The sequence below is a fragment of the Strigops habroptila genome, chromosome 16, assembly GCF_004027225.2.
Source record: "Strigops habroptila isolate Jane chromosome 16, bStrHab1.2.pri, whole genome shotgun sequence".
NCBI lineage: Eukaryota > Metazoa > Chordata > Aves > Psittaciformes > Psittacidae > Strigops > Strigops habroptila.
This window is the reverse complement of record NC_044292.2, coordinates 251,899-266,970: the sequence shown is the minus strand read 5'-3', so window position 1 is coordinate 266,970 and position 15,072 is coordinate 251,899. Positions and strand designations below refer to the sequence as shown.

General features: G+C 40.5%; 1 protein-coding gene across 1 annotated transcript; it reads right to left on the bottom strand.

Annotated features, from left to right (window-relative positions):
- Positions 1–4,826: 4,826 nt before the first annotated feature.
- On the bottom strand, positions 4,827–10,128 carry LOC115617557 (arylacetamide deacetylase-like 4). The gene is made up of 4 exons (XM_030508236.1): positions 9,973–10,128; positions 7,276–7,492; positions 6,429–6,492; positions 4,827–5,613 (listed from the first exon to the last, which is right to left on the bottom strand). The coding sequence occupies exons 1-4, from the start codon at positions 10,126–10,128 to the stop codon at positions 4,827–4,829; spliced, it is 1,224 nt and encodes a 407-aa protein (XP_030364096.1).
- Between the last annotated feature and the right edge of the window lie 4,944 nt (positions 10,129–15,072).

Below are 15,072 nucleotides of genomic sequence, written 5' to 3'. Positions count from 1 at the left end.
ACCTCTAAAATACATTCCTAATTTTCCAGCCTATTTGTAATGGCTGTAATAATGATGGGAAGGCAAAGTATTATAACAGTACATATTCGAAGAAATATTTGCTGGTTTTCCTCAGGCTTAACCTGTGGGGTTTTGAAGGCTTATGTAGCTGTGGAATCAGACCTCTTTGCACACTGAGAATGTAAAGCTCATCAAGGTCACATCAACTGTTTATCAGCAGAAGAGGTGGGCAGGTTTCAAACCAAAGGCAAAAGTGTCAGGGCAGTTGGAGCTAATGGCTTACCTGAATGTCATGTGCTGCTGTTTTTCTTGTAATGTCTTTCTCTAAAGAATTGCAAAACATTTCACTTTTGATTGCGGGCTGTGTTAGAAAACAGCCTACCCTTAGCCTATGGTTAGTTGGCTGTTGTGGAGTGACTATGTGTAATACAGGAAATGCTATGAGATTAACTAAAGCATGGTCACAGTAGCCAGCTGTAATAACTGAGTTATGGATTCTGTCAGGTATAGCCAGGCTTAATAACTACCTGGAAGGCATAAAGCTAAGAAAACAGGAGAAAATAATGTGTTCCAAAGAGGATTAAAAGAGAAATAATATGATCTGTTGTCAGGTTTTGAGGGGTTTTTTAATATACATTTCAAAATTAAATACTCTGGTAAGTATAAATTTACCTGGCTTTAAAATAAATATATATTGTTTATCTACTCCAGGTAATTTAGTAGCACAATTAGACTCCATAGTGCAACTTAACTAACTTGGTTTTACCAAGTGGAGCATGGAAGAAAGTCACTGTCCTCCAGTTCACATTTCCTTTCTTGTATTTGTGTGAACAAATGACTGAAACCATCTCAGACCTCTTCATACCTGTAAGCTTTGGTCTCCTGATCTGTGAAATGGATTTAGTATGCCGTGTACAGTGGCAATTACAGCTTAGTATGTGCTCTATGATACCGGTTTTTAAAGGTGCTAGGTATTTGCTTGATCTATCTCCTCCATTTAGCCTGCCTCCTACCCATCTTTCGGTGTCCTCCCTATTAGTTATCTCCATCTCCCCGCCCAAATTGGTAGCTACTCCCTATGCATTTTGCTCTTACTCGTGACTAAAAGCCATCTTCCATTTAGGCTGCCATAAATCTTTATTTTAACCTTTCCTTTCTAAGTTGTTCCTTGAAGTCTACCCATTCCAAATGACTCTTAGGTTAAACATCTGGACGTGTCTCGGTAGCTGTGCAGTTCTGTTCCTAAGAGTGGGTGAACTCTGCTCCACACAAATGGACTCCAAACAAGCCGCTCTGAAACATCCACCTGGGATTTCATGACAGGTCACCACACCAAAGTGTATTCTTATTAAGTGATAAGTAGTTTGAATGTGAATATAAAAACTGCAGCTGACCTTAATTTGCTGTGGCTGGATTTGTCTAAGACTCATTACACCAAATATGTAGGTTAGCAGTTTCTTCATGATCATGAGAGTGTCAGCAAACACAATGAATCACTGAGGAAATTGACAATCAGAGAAAGAAGATTAACAGGAATAAAAGCAGCCATAGTTTGCAGGATTGTGCCTGGTTATTTCAGGAGCAGTACAGAGAATGGGCATCATAGGCAGAGAAAAATGTTAAATGCTTTTAAATAAATAATATTATTTATAAATAATAGAGTTACTAAATTTGGAATGTTTTCTAATTGCCTGCTTATTTTTAAAAATAAAAATATACAACTTGCTGTTGTATTTTGACTTTTAACTAGAGTGGTACAAAGAGGTGATGTAAAGATAGCAAAGCAGAAGATAGTTGAAGTTGTAGACTTCTGTAACAGACAAGTGTAACTTGATTAGTGTAGAGCAGGTAATCTTCTATTTAAACATACAGCTTTAGTCTATGAAGGCGTAACAACAGGTTCAGTGAAAATACTTACGTCTAAACCAGAGATTGACCTGCTGTAATGTATTTTGGGCACTCAAGAGTTGGTGCGCTGAACACAGAGAAGTTTGCCAGGTTATTCTGCTGACATTAAAAACTCAGCTGTGTACTGACATCTGGTGATGGGGATGGTGCACAGCAATTTACTTTCCCTTAATTTCTTTTAACATCTTCTGTAACACACAGCTGCTCAAATAGTGTTAAGACCTCCCAGCTGTACTGAACTTTCCAGCATTTCAGTAGGTTTTGGGTCTTGACAGTGTTCTGATCTGCTCCTGAATCCTTTCACTTGTGTCACACTGCCTTTGTGCCAAAGCCTAGAGACCAGCTAAAGAAACAGGGCTCATGTCCATGTTATTTGGGGTTAATAATAGCACCAGCTTTGTCCACACCCTGTTACTGCCTGGAGAGCATGATGGCATGGTCTGTCTCTTTGCTCAGGATGCAAACTCTAGAGTAAATTATTGCCTCAGGCATACTTACCTTCCCTTTTGGAAGGAACTGGTTGTTTCTGTCTAGATGGGAAGTAACTGCCCCATCTAAGGAAACTTATTTGTTAAGATTGTATTTTCCTAAGTTCTTCGTAGGCAAAGACTCCTTGAATAAATAACCTAGCAGTTACCTATGTTTAAAAGAGAAAGATCTGTAGTATCTTCAGCATGTCTTTTTGGGGGGTTTAATACCCATGAGAGATTTATCAGTTTTAAGCCATTGTCTTAGTCTGACAAATTCTGTATTTTAGTGTTAGGAGTGTAATGTTGTATCACTTTATGGACAAACTGCCCCTGATGTCAATGGAGTGAGTATATCTCAACATCCATGGCATAGGTTGCCCATATGAAAATTAAGTAGCATTCAAAAATCAGTGTTAACTGGTATGTGTGCCTAGAAATCAGGAAAATACTGTAGAAGACTTTTGGGGCTTTTTGCTTGTTCAAATTGTATTCATTCAGAAAAGCCACATGGAAGAGCCCTGTAAAACTTCCTCTTTTTCCTGCCTATACTGAATGAGTGTAACTAAATGTCACTGATATTGTTCTAGCAGCCTTTATTTTCTCATACACTGAATATAACTAACACGGCCATGACAAGCATTGCAGAGCATCCTTCCGTTGTTTGTAGGGTGTCGTCTTCTGTCTGAACACTTAACTTACATGATTGTCTGCAGCATGCTTTGCTGTTGATTATAGCTTAAATAAGCCAGTGGTGGGCAGAAAACACAATAATATCAGAAAGAGATTCTTATTTTTAAACGCTAGAGCTAGAAATTTCCCTAACAAGAACAGAAGTAATTCATAGTGTTCTAGGTATTAATTTAGGCAAAGATAAGTTAGAAGTTTTGACTGTAAGATGGCATCCTAGCCCTGCTCCCATTTCTGCATGGAAATGTATCATGCCTCCAAATATAACTTATTGAAGAATTTAAGACATTAGTGTCTAATGACATCAATCGTTGTAATGCAGGATAAAAAAATACAGTGAAACAGAGAGGAAACAGTTACACTGTGAGACATTCACCTCAGGAGAAATGTGTCATCAAAACGGTTACTGACATTTCTTGGCAATACTTGCTTACATTTCCAAGACAAAAGCCTCACACATTTATTATGCCATTTTATTCGTATTGTTTTACTTGATCATTTCTCTCATCTTGTTGTAAACAGTTTAAGATCAACGTGAACTTTGCTTTTTTGTTTGTTGTTTGTTGGGGGGGGTTCTTTCTCCTTCATTCTCCTTTCTCTGCCTTGGCACTTGTCCTGGGTTCAGCTGTAGCAGTTATTTTTCTCCTTCTTAGTAGCTGGTGCAGTGCTGTGGGTTTGAGTTTAGTCTGAGAACAGTGCTGATAAACTATATAAACTGGGGGAAGTCATCCAGAAGGTCCAGATCACTGCTCGGGCTGGGCTGGGGATCGGTCGGCGGGTGCTGAGCAATTGTGTTGGGCGTCACTTGCGTTTATTGTTTTATTTTCCTTTTCCCCTTTTAGTGCTATATTCTCTGCCCTTGTTATTTCCCTAATCATTATTACTGCTAGGGGTAGCAGTAGTGGTTTTGTATTATACCTTAGTTACTGGACTGCTCTTATCTCAACCCGTGGGATTTACATTCTTTCTGTTCTCCTCCCCATCCCTCTGGGAACATGGAGGGAAGAAGGGGAGAGTTACAGGCTGGGCTGAAACCATGACAGCACTTTATAAGAAAGTGCTTCCTGCTTCAGCCAGTGCAGGCCTCCACTTAGTACAAACTCTTTATAAACTGATATTACTGTGTATTTCCATCTGTATATGAAAGATGTATGCATGATTCTTTTAATGGATGTTGTATTCCTTAAACAATACTCTTCATAACATCTGTAGTTTCAGGCTAGTTCCCTTTTCCTGACCTTCCCTTTCCCTCTACTTGTTTCTTTTATGTCTATGCTCACATCTGTTCTGCTGCATTTGGTTCTCTTTAAGCTTGCCTCAAATTTAGCTTTCACCAGCTTTCACCAGTAAATCATTGACCATGCTCATTACACACTTAACCTGTAGATTCATGCCCTGTTACCTGCCCTTAGTTCTCCTCAAATCGCAGTTCATGCTTTAATATTACCAGAACTTTATTGAGGCATACTGCATTGCAAAACACTTGCCATGGGGGCCAGATCTTTTACAGGTACAGGAGAAAACTCTGAAGAGGTGGGAGAGGCAAGAAAGGTACGTTCGCCTGATTTTGCCTCTCATAAGAGAAAATGAAGCAAAAGCCATCAACAAATCAGTTTATTGGGTAAAAAGAGGCCAGATGCAATGCAGAAATTTAAGATGATGATTTAAGAAAAGGAAAATCGAGGAGGTTTTTTAAAAATCTTTGCAAGCAATAAAAGATTCAATCTTTTGAATCAGGAAAGGGAAGCAAGAAATGGAATTTTACATCAATCTTAGAAAATGTACTATATTTTCCAGGCCTTTATTTCCAGATTGGAATGACAACAGCGCACCACAAAGAGCTAAGAATACTGTGCCATGGAATCCCTCTTGCAAATGGCACCAGGTCACTTTTATACCATGATCCTCTAATCGTTTCTTGTAAAGCAGTCCATCATCTCTAAGCACATCATATTCACAGGTCAAAATGAAAGCCTCAGGTAGCTGAGCAATAACACTGTCTTCAGCTAGCAATGGTGAAAAAACAGTGTCAAAAACAGGCTTGACCAGTGCGTAGATTTCTTCTGAGAATGAATATGTTGTCCTCGGTTTGTAACCTCTTCTTTTAAACTCAGGAGGGATGATGTCAGAACTCACCCATTTCCGATACTTCTGTAGCAAATCTTCTGGAACGTGATAGCCTTTAAATACTTTAAATGCTGTTTTTGTGACAGGCAATTCTTTATTAAGATACCTCAAACCGAGAGAAAGGATTCGTTCCTTTAACAAAATGGGCACCCCCTCGTTCTGCTGATAAGAAGGCAAATCAAAGTCCAAAGCCTGCAGAAAAGGATATATTAGGATTTGCGCTCTCAGCTTTGGGAGATCTCGTCTGTTCACCAGTGCTTGGGCCACAGCAGCAGTGATTGTACCTCCGCTACTATCTCCACAGATGATAATGCGAGCAGGGTCTACCCCATAGTCTTGTGCAGTCCTCATGAAGTGGATGGTGGCAGCGAGGCAATCCTCAAACTGGATTGGATATGGATGCTCAGGAGCTAAGCGATACCTAAACAGGGGTGAGAGTGTTCAAACATGGTCATCTCTTCATTCACGTATTTCTTTCTGAAGACAGGAAATACTCAGATTATAATTACAGCAATGGAATTGATGATAATTACTGCTTTTAATGGCTTATTTGCTACTATTGCTAATGTTTGGGGGGTTAGTCCACTATTCTATCTTTGCAGAATACACGTTTACCTACGTTTTAGGTGACTCTAGGCATGTGCTGAGTTATTGTAGGATTAGGTGGCAAGGCACTTGATCTGATATATGTATGAATCAGTTATCAGCAATTCCACTTAGAAATTCAAGTGAACATTTCCCAACAAATTGTTAGAGAATATGAGCACAAAACATTGATAATGAAAATCTGAAAAGTTTTCAGTGGTTTTCTATAACTGAATTCTTTATAAACAGAATCAGTAAGAGTTAATGGTTCCTCAAGTATTTTAGGATGTAAATAGTAATTGCTAGAATTTAATCCATTTCCAGGACATCAGCTCTTTTCCTGAATGCTTAGAAATCAGTTCTTTTAAAAATGCATTACAGCTCATCAGAAAAAGACTGAATGTTCATCTCGGGTTGATTGCAGGTTAAATGTGGATATCCATGTGCATATCCCCCACCAGATCTTCAGAACGCCTACTAAGAGGAGTATTTAGTACTCTGGGCAACTGTGCTTTTAGCAAAAGCAGTGGCACTTGGGACGCAGTGTTGGCTTTCAGCTGAAGCTTGCTCTAACTGTGCACTACAGACTTCCAAGCCTAGAAGGAGGCGTGAACGGCTGTCACATTGTGTGTCTGGATTGACTCCACTTACCCAACAGACACCACCACTGAATTGCTTTGTCCGGCAAAATAGCGGCATGTTCTTTCGTAGGCCCCTGTAGTACAAAGTATTTCAGTGGAATTGTAGCTTGCTTTAAAAATAAGTAGAATGCAAGTATTCTGAAATTCTTATCTCTGCTCTGCCCTGTGATTCTCTTATTGTGGCATGGTCTGATCTGGACATGGCTCACAATTTCATTACATCTGTAGGATCTTGCCAGTAAGAAACCTGGAATTTACACCAATGCATTGTTTCAGTCTCCTCTTTGAGAAGTTAGGGAATAGAATGAATGATGCCACTTCTAAAGTAGTATTGAAAGTGAGAAGTTATTTAAAAACACCAAACAAAACCAAACCCTCTGCTAAATCCAGCACAAGAATTTTTCTTGTGCATGAGCCACCACCTAATCCACTATGCCTTTGCATTTCAGTTGCCAATTGAACATTTTTCCTTGTTTTGCCACTAAGACAGACAGCAGTATATACGCATACACACAAGCTTGCACACACATATCAACACAAATTGGGTTCTTTAAAATAAGAAATAAAATTCTAATGAGATTTTCCGCTTTTCTTGTATGCAGGAAGGAGAAGAAGGAAGAAAACAGGTATTATAAATGATCAGAGAAAAAACATTCTAGATACACTACCTGCATAAAGACAGCGTAACTCTGAATTTACATACCTACTGCATGGAAATAAAATTACTCTGCTGCCCTGAAATTAATTTTCTTGTATCTAATGCCTCACCTACTAACTCTTCTTGTCATCTAAGAAATACTGTATCAGATCAGAAACCACATCTATGTGTAATTATAGCTCATATTTATATTACTTACGAATACTTCCAAACAGTCCAACTCCTCCATGAAAATAAAGGATTCCTCTTCTTTGGCCAGTAGTTGATGTTTTGGGCTGGTAAATTCTTACTTCAACCTTTTCAAACTTTAAGTCCCTGATAAAAAGATGTTCATCTTTTAATGGCGGTATTCCATCCATGACAGCCCTGAGGAAATACATCTCTGAGGTGATACCTACTTTTTCCAAAACTTTCGCCTGTTGAGAAAGAAACCACAAATTAGTGCAGATTTCCATCTCACCTGGAGATTGATCGGCAAACACTTACAATTCTGTGGTTAGTTCAAACTTTGTCTGCTGATGGTTCTTACGATGAAGTGACCAGTTAAGGAGACAGTTCGGATAGATCTTCATTGTAATGTAATACTTAACAACATTTGAAGTTCAAATAGCAGTAGATTGGAGAGGAATGGATGATTTATATTCTGGAGCTGCCCTGTGCCCATGTTCCTCCAAAAGCAAGGCCTTTGAGCCTGTGGGATAGCCTGCCTGAGAGCTGCTTCCGCAGAAGTACATGACTTGGCTCATGAATCCCATCTCAGGTCTCTAGCAAAACTCTTAGCAGTGCTATTTAGCAGAGTGTAGGGTTAGCTTTGGTGGCAATTTCTAGGTTATGTTAGAAGTGTTAGATGAGAGCATGGTGGTTTGCAAATTATTTCATTCTTCAGTGGTGAAATCCTGGCTTAGTTTGTATCAGTAGGAAAAAATCCCTGGTGTTAGGGTCCTTTGTGCTCTTTACACAGGTACAAAAGCCTACCAGGTACAGCCCAGAACTCAACAAGATTGCACTGTGCCAGCCTTTCTGACTAAATGCTGGGTACAGGCAGCTTACAGAACTATTAACACAGTAGGTAGCATAATTTAATCAGCCTATTTCCCAGACAGGATCAGTGATAAGTCCCCTGGCTATTGTGTAGCTTCTTATAGGCATAAATTAGATGAAAAAATAAAGGATGAGTTAATAGACTTTTCAATGAAGTTCTATTAATCTTAAGATGCAGCTGGTTTTATTGAAGTAGATCCTCACAGGTGAATGCAGTCATTTCTTCATAAAATCTGTTCTCCTGAGCACAAGTACTTCAAACTGGTTTGTCTCCAGTGACTTCACATGCATCTTTTGTCCCACCTGAAGACTGGGTGTGCTGGTAAACTTTAATGTTCCCCGCGGTTTTGACATCATGGGTTGTCATCCCTTGAAAGGGTTTGGCTATTTAGGCACAAGTAATTGGCCTAACAGCAATATGAAGAGTTGCCACATGGCTCAGACTTTACTTGCATTTAAACTTTTGTATAACCATGCATGAGACATTCCAGGCCAGGCTGGATGTGGTTCTGGGCAACCAGGTCTAGTTGCAAATGTTCCTGCTCATTGCAGGGGATTGGACTAGATGAACTTTAAGATCCCTTCAACCCGAACTATTCTATGATTCAATGATTCTGTGATTCTATAAGTATTCTTATCTTTGTGCTCCTTTGAGGTGATGTGGTACAGCGCTGGCCTCTCTCTCGCCAGCAGAAGGGATTCTAAATTATAAGATCAGCAGTTTAAAAGTACATTAATCACCAGTAAATTTTTAAATCCTGCAGTTTAGCTTTTTACAAATGAATTACACAAAGATAAAACTTTGTCTAATGGATAAAGAGTCTTCATACAGTGCTTTGAAAATGTGGAAGTCCACACTTTGTACAGTAGATGTAAGAAAATGTAATTTGACTTCTGTTACTACCCTGTTTCGTTGCATTGCTTTAGTGTCGTGGCAGTGTTGAGGCCTTGGTGGGGCACCTCTCAAGGGACATGATGAGTCTCATTCCCAGGAATTTACCGGTTTACTTGAAACAAAGCTTAACAAGCAGTGTAGCATGGAAAAGGAGGGAGAAACAATAATGGAGCCTGGAGCTAAAGTGAAATGTAATGCACAGGCCAAAGAAACTGAAGGGTCTTTTTCACAGTTTATACAACCAAAAGAAAAGAATGTTGATTTAGGTTTCACTCAATAAGTGTTTTTAAAATGACAGTGGCAGCACTTAATCCAGGAAAGGATAATTGGTGAAACAGGAAGACAAGTAGAAATCTCATTTTAATTTTGGAAAGAAAGAAGGTAAAAAACAAGGGAGGATCAAAAATGTGCCAAAAGCAATGACACAGAAAGACAGCTTTCATATTATGTGTCCTGTCTCAAAAAAGAGAGTCATGTAGACATGTTGAAAGGCAGAAGACAATGTCTTTCAGATGGCTCAGAAGTAGTGTGATACAGTTGTAGAAGAGAACTGAGATCACAGACATCATTTAGTTGCTCATTGTCTAAATAAGCACTGTGTTATACAGAGCAGAAGTTCCACATACACAGTGCAGTAAACTGCTTAAGCCTTCCAGCACTGCATTGAGCATTGAGGCAACCAGATCAGAAAGCTAAAACATAAGTTAAAACTGGGAATTACAGAGTCTGCAGGATTTTACTTTCCATGTTGCCTTTGGTGCTGTACAGCAAGCAGCAGGGTCTGTTATACCCTGCTGAGCTAAAGGTATCTGCAGTGGTGCTCACAATCACCAAATTAATCCAGTTGCATATTTGCAATATATTTAAAAATTGATTTTAAAAGAACCCCCCTCATCAATCCAGTAGCATTTTATCAGACATGAAATTAAAAAACTCTAGCTTGAATCAAGTTTTACTTACGAGGCCAAACCCAAAGTTCATGGCATGATGAAAAATGTAAAGCTTTCGGCGCTGACTAAATCCATGAGGGATTTTTGCCTTGGGGTGTTCGTAGTAGAATGCCATTGCCACGAAGAAAGTCAAAACAGCAAGAAAAATCACTAGAAGCAGTCCCATCTCAGTGTACTGTGAGGAGCCAAATTGAAGAACCAGCTGTGGCTTCCCTCCCCCTCTGACTTTTGAAGGATTTCTGAAGGTAAAGGCATGGGATTAGCAATTCTCTTCATATCCCATCATCCACCTTTTAAAAATGCCAATAGGAAGATGAAAACATGTGGCAATCAAAGCATACAATTAAACAGACACTAACAGTTAGTCATGGGAGAAGCTTGCATAAGCAGTTTTTCGGTTTGCAGTGAACATGTTTTGGGTCTGTGCCCATCACTATAGAACGAGTGCTTTGTATATCATTTATTGTGTCAGTTTATGAGAAGACAAGGATTTGTTGCGTTTCTCCTTAGTTCTTGAGCACACTCAGGTCTGTATTATTCCTGAGTTCCCTTGAGTTCCTGTAGAACAGGATTTCTTAGCAATCATCTTCAGAGCTGCTCAGTTTTTTAATTTATTCCACCTTCACACCTTACTTCTGCAGACTTTTAGTGAAATCAGGGTTTCAGTGTCACAAACACATTTAATCACCTTTGATGACTGATTCTGTACCCTGCTATGCCCTTGTGTTCTTGAATCTAATGGAACCAGAAGCAGCTGCAGCCTCAAGTGTCAGTGCTTTGCCTCTTGCTTCATCCTCCTTGATGGCTTTTCTCCAGGAGGTAGAAGCCTGGAACCAACTGTTGTGGTTGGTTGGTTGGTTTGTGTTTGGCTTGGTCGAGCCTTACAGTACTGCAGTCTCCACCTTCTCATGAGTGCATTACTTGCAAATGTCATTCCAGGTAGAAATGTGATTGCAGCTGATGAAGTGTAGACTTGGACTTCATGGTTTCAGTGCTGGTAGCAATGACTAGACATCAGGAGCCTACTCTTTTCTGTGTACTCTGTGGTGAGTTTTAGGATCTGTGCCTGCCTCTGGAATGAACAGATCTTTCACTACACAGATTATTAGTGCTGAGATTTAACCTGAAACAAAAAATCTGTAAAGCAAAGCTTTTTCGGCTCATGAGACGTTACCTTTGGGTGTCTTTTTGCCAGTCTGCTCAAAATGTGAAGGCAACAAATTCTTACTCTGAAAAATAGCCGTAGGGGTAAAATGAGTGCGTAACACTTTGAGTGCTGATGAGCTGACCTTGAGATGTATATTAAAATGAAACTAGGTACAGAGAACCCCAGAGCTTTACAATGCATAATCCATGACCTGCATAGGAAAGATGACCTCAGGCTTGATTCCTGACTTTAGAAATTAATTGTTTAGAATAAACAGGAAGGAACTTCATTTCCCAGTCTGGTAATACGCTCTCTGAGAAGTGGCTGATCCCGTGTTCTGTTCCCTCTGCCCGAAGTGATTCTTCATTGTATCCCACACCTCTGCAGACTTTCCTTTCCCAATGACCCCGTTCCCTCTCCCTGCCTAGCCAAAGGTTGTTTACATGCTGAGGCTAAAGTCAGGTTCCTTTTGGTTTATTCTTTGTGGCAATTACACATTGCCCAGCTGGGTGAGGGATGCTGGTGACAGGCATGCTGGTGGTTGGGCCACTCTTGGGAAATGGAATGGGTGAATTCAGATCTGTCAGCACCAAGGTGCATATAAGGTTCAGCTTTCTTACAGTTCAGACAAGATCATTAGGAAATACTGTTACACAAAACATGGTTGCAGCTCCTTTCTTTAGTGTTTTAATAGTGAAAGTAATTAATCAGCTTTGTGTGAAACTGTGCTGTCCTAATGAGTTAGGTGTGGTGTAAGTATGATTATCAGATCTGGCCCCTGTGGGGTTCTAAGAAGTCTTCTGACACTTGTAACAGATCCTTTGTACTAAGGTTCTTACCACCTATTGGTGGTCTGTTTTCTAAGTCTTCTGGGTGCCAGTCCTTGAGGTAGCCAGTTACCAACAGGTCTTGGACAAGATCTTTGGGGCATGTTAACTAGCTCCAGACATCACAGCCAAACCACCAGCCCCAGAGGCTCCACACAAAGACTGAATATGCTGGAATCTGCTAATCATCTGTAGAAGAAACAAACTAGTTCCTGAAGTAATACATTTTTTTTTCCTTGGGCATTGCAGGTACAGGGTAATCCTTAATGTTTTATAAACATAGTCTCAGCAGTTTACAAGCTTGCTTGAATCCCAGGATGGAGAACCATTCCCTAAATAATCTTTCAAATGTATGCTCTCTCCAGCTTCTGATTTTTTAACCTTATAACTTGAGATATGTGAGATATGTCTGTCTCTGGGGGACAGAGCAAAGGAATTGGCTCCTGAGGCCAAACCCCCATTTTCTCCTACCCCAGGAACTGCCTTAATTTCCAGTGAAGAGCTAAATGTCGTGCCTGAAACCTTGTCAATACTGGGCTGGCATCCTTAAGCTTTTTCTCTCTTGTGTAGCTGCACATAGTGAGGGAAATAGACTGAGCCAGTTGCTCAGAGGTGAACTATTTCCTCACATAGTCTTCAAGCAGTCCCAGGAACTCTCTGCCTGTCTCTGGTGCTGATTAGGTGTCAACGAGGTGCTCACCTGCTTAGACTCAGACACAGCAGGTGTGAATAGATGCTTGTTCTTGGATACCGGGAAGCATTCCCAGTAAAGGTGATGCTTGTCCCGAGAAGCCCTTTGGGAGTTCTGCAGAGCGTGAGGGCCATCTGGTGCTTGAAGTGTGAGCCCTGGTCAGTCCTCACCAACATACTCTGACTGCCACTGGCTGTCAGCTTATGTGCAAAGCACTGAGGAGATCCGTTAATGGCTTAGTTTGGGTGTTCACACTTGTATCCGTATGGATAACTCCTTGTGGAAGGTCATTGGTGTGCATAATTCAGTAGGAGCACAGCAAGTTTGTCACCGATTGTGTTTTAAGTACTTGAAAATTAATTCCATGCTTTGGAAAGTATAAAATATCTTCAAATGAACAAATGTTCTATCTTAGCAATACAAGACACAGCAGAGCTGGAATTAATTCAAAGAAAGTAGAGGACAGAAAGTTCCATGGAGACAATTCCATCTTGTGACTGCCTAAATTTTAGAAAATATGGGAGTCACTATTAAAAAATGGGAGTTCAGGACTTGCTGTTCCCTGCTTAGCCATCTGCACTGCCATGGTTATAACCCTCAAGACAGATTAAAATGTATGTCTTCAAAAGAGTAATAATACTGCTGATGTATTATAAATTTATTAGTATTTCTAATAAATTAAAGACTTACAGATAAAGGACCATGGAAAAATCTCAGGAGATCAGTGAAGAGTTTGGACATTGGCCTATAAATGAGGCAGAAAGTGAATAATGGAAAGAAAACAAGTATTGAATGAACAAGGAGTATAATACATGCTGTGCTGAATGAGGTATGTGTAAAACAATATGAGATCATATGGGATTGTCTCATAACTTACAACATACAAAGTGGAATTGTATGGACATTCTTAGTTCTAGCACTTCCAACCATCTCTACCTGCAAATAATCATCAAGAGAACAAGCTTGGTATTGAAGATGCAAACAAGAGCGAAGTGTGGTTAAAAATGACCCCAAATAAAGATAAGCTAACGACTCTCACAGGTTCGATGAGGTGCATGGAGACACACCCAAGCTAGCTTTAAGCCATCTTGTTCAAGGCAGAAGCCCAGGGATTAACTGCTCAAATACTAGCCAGCTTTCTGCACAGCTTTTGCAGCAGGTACCGGTTCTGCTGGCCTAGCTTCAGCTATCAACATGTTGAGATCAGAAACCACAATTAATCCCCAATTTCACATCTGGTTGCATAACTAAGGCAAATCCTGAAGCCCTCAAACAGTGGAATATCTGGAACTTAAACATGTTATTTACCCCTGGAAGAATTTCTTTGCTTGAAGCGTAAATTGCTAGTACCTGCAATAGGAAAAAGAAAACACTCTGTTCTGTCAACAGAGCATGAAGAAACATCATTTCATTTTGCTGCAAGGAGCTGGAGAACAAGAATTCACAAGTAACAACCTGTTGCTGCAGAGAGGTGTAACTGCGAAGTTGTCGTCATATTTAATTAACATGGTGACAACACGGAGAATTTAACCCAGCATTTTCTTCCTACTCACAGTTTGGCTGACAGAGAATGAAGATAGGGACTAACCTCTTTCCACACTTGTGTGTGCTCAGGTGTTACAAGTGCAAGGTGGTTGCATAAGAGTGATTTTACAATTCGTAAGCATTGCGTGACCAGCTGTTTTGACATGCAGTGGCAATTATCTTGTGTTTAGTAAAGGTGGATCTGTTCTAATGAGCAATATAACAACTCAGCTGACATTTTTCTTTTCCTTTGTGTTTTGGATCTTTGCAGAAATAGTTCAATAGTTCATTCACAGAAATTGTTCAGCTTGGAGAGAAGGCTCCGGGGAGGCCTTGGAGCAGCTCCAGTGCCTAAAGGGGCTCCAGGAAACCTGGAGAGGGGCTTTGGACAAGGGCCTGTAGGGACAGGCCAAGGGGAATGGCTTTAACCTGCCAGAGGGGAGACTGAGATGAGCTCTGAGGCAGAAGCTCTTCCCTGTGAGGGTGCTGAGGCGCTGGCACAGGGTGCCCAGAGAAGCTGTGGCTGCCCCATCCCTGGCAGTGTTCAAGGCCAGGTTGGACACAGGGGCTTGGAGCAACCTGCTCTAGTGGAAGGTGTCCCTGCCTGTGGCAGGGAGCTGGAACTGGGTGGGCTTTAAAGTCCTTTCCAAACCAAACCATGCTGTGATTCATTCTGTGAGATTATTTGGGCACATTCCATGCTGTTTTCATACTTTCTCTCCAAATTCCAGGTAAAGAAGTTGATGATGTGTCTGATTACAAAAAGGCAAAAGCCACTATGTTTCTGTCTTACCTGAGTACAACCAATTGCTTCTCAGAAAGGAACTTTATAGAATAGTTTAGAGGACATTCAGTTGGTTTTGTGCACTGCATCTATGCTGCCAGTCTCAGACCCAGGTATCCATCTCGCACAGCTGGCTT

What these genes read in the sequence shown, in the direction of transcription:
- LOC115617557 (XM_030508236.1), bottom strand. Translation starts at nt 10,128, where the DNA reads ATGGGACTGCTTCTAGTGATTTTTCTTGCTGTTTTGACTTTCTTCGTG. An exon ending in TGAACTTTGGGTTTGGCCTC is followed by an intron (nt 7,493 to 9,972) that starts GTAAGTAAAACT and finishes CTTTCTCAACAG; the next exon opens with GCGAAAGTTTTGGAAAAAGT. An exon ending in TCAGTGGTGGTGTCTGTTGG is followed by an intron (nt 5,614 to 6,428) that starts GTAAGTGGAGTC and finishes ACCCCTGTTTAG; the next exon opens with GTATCGCTTAGCTCCTGAGC.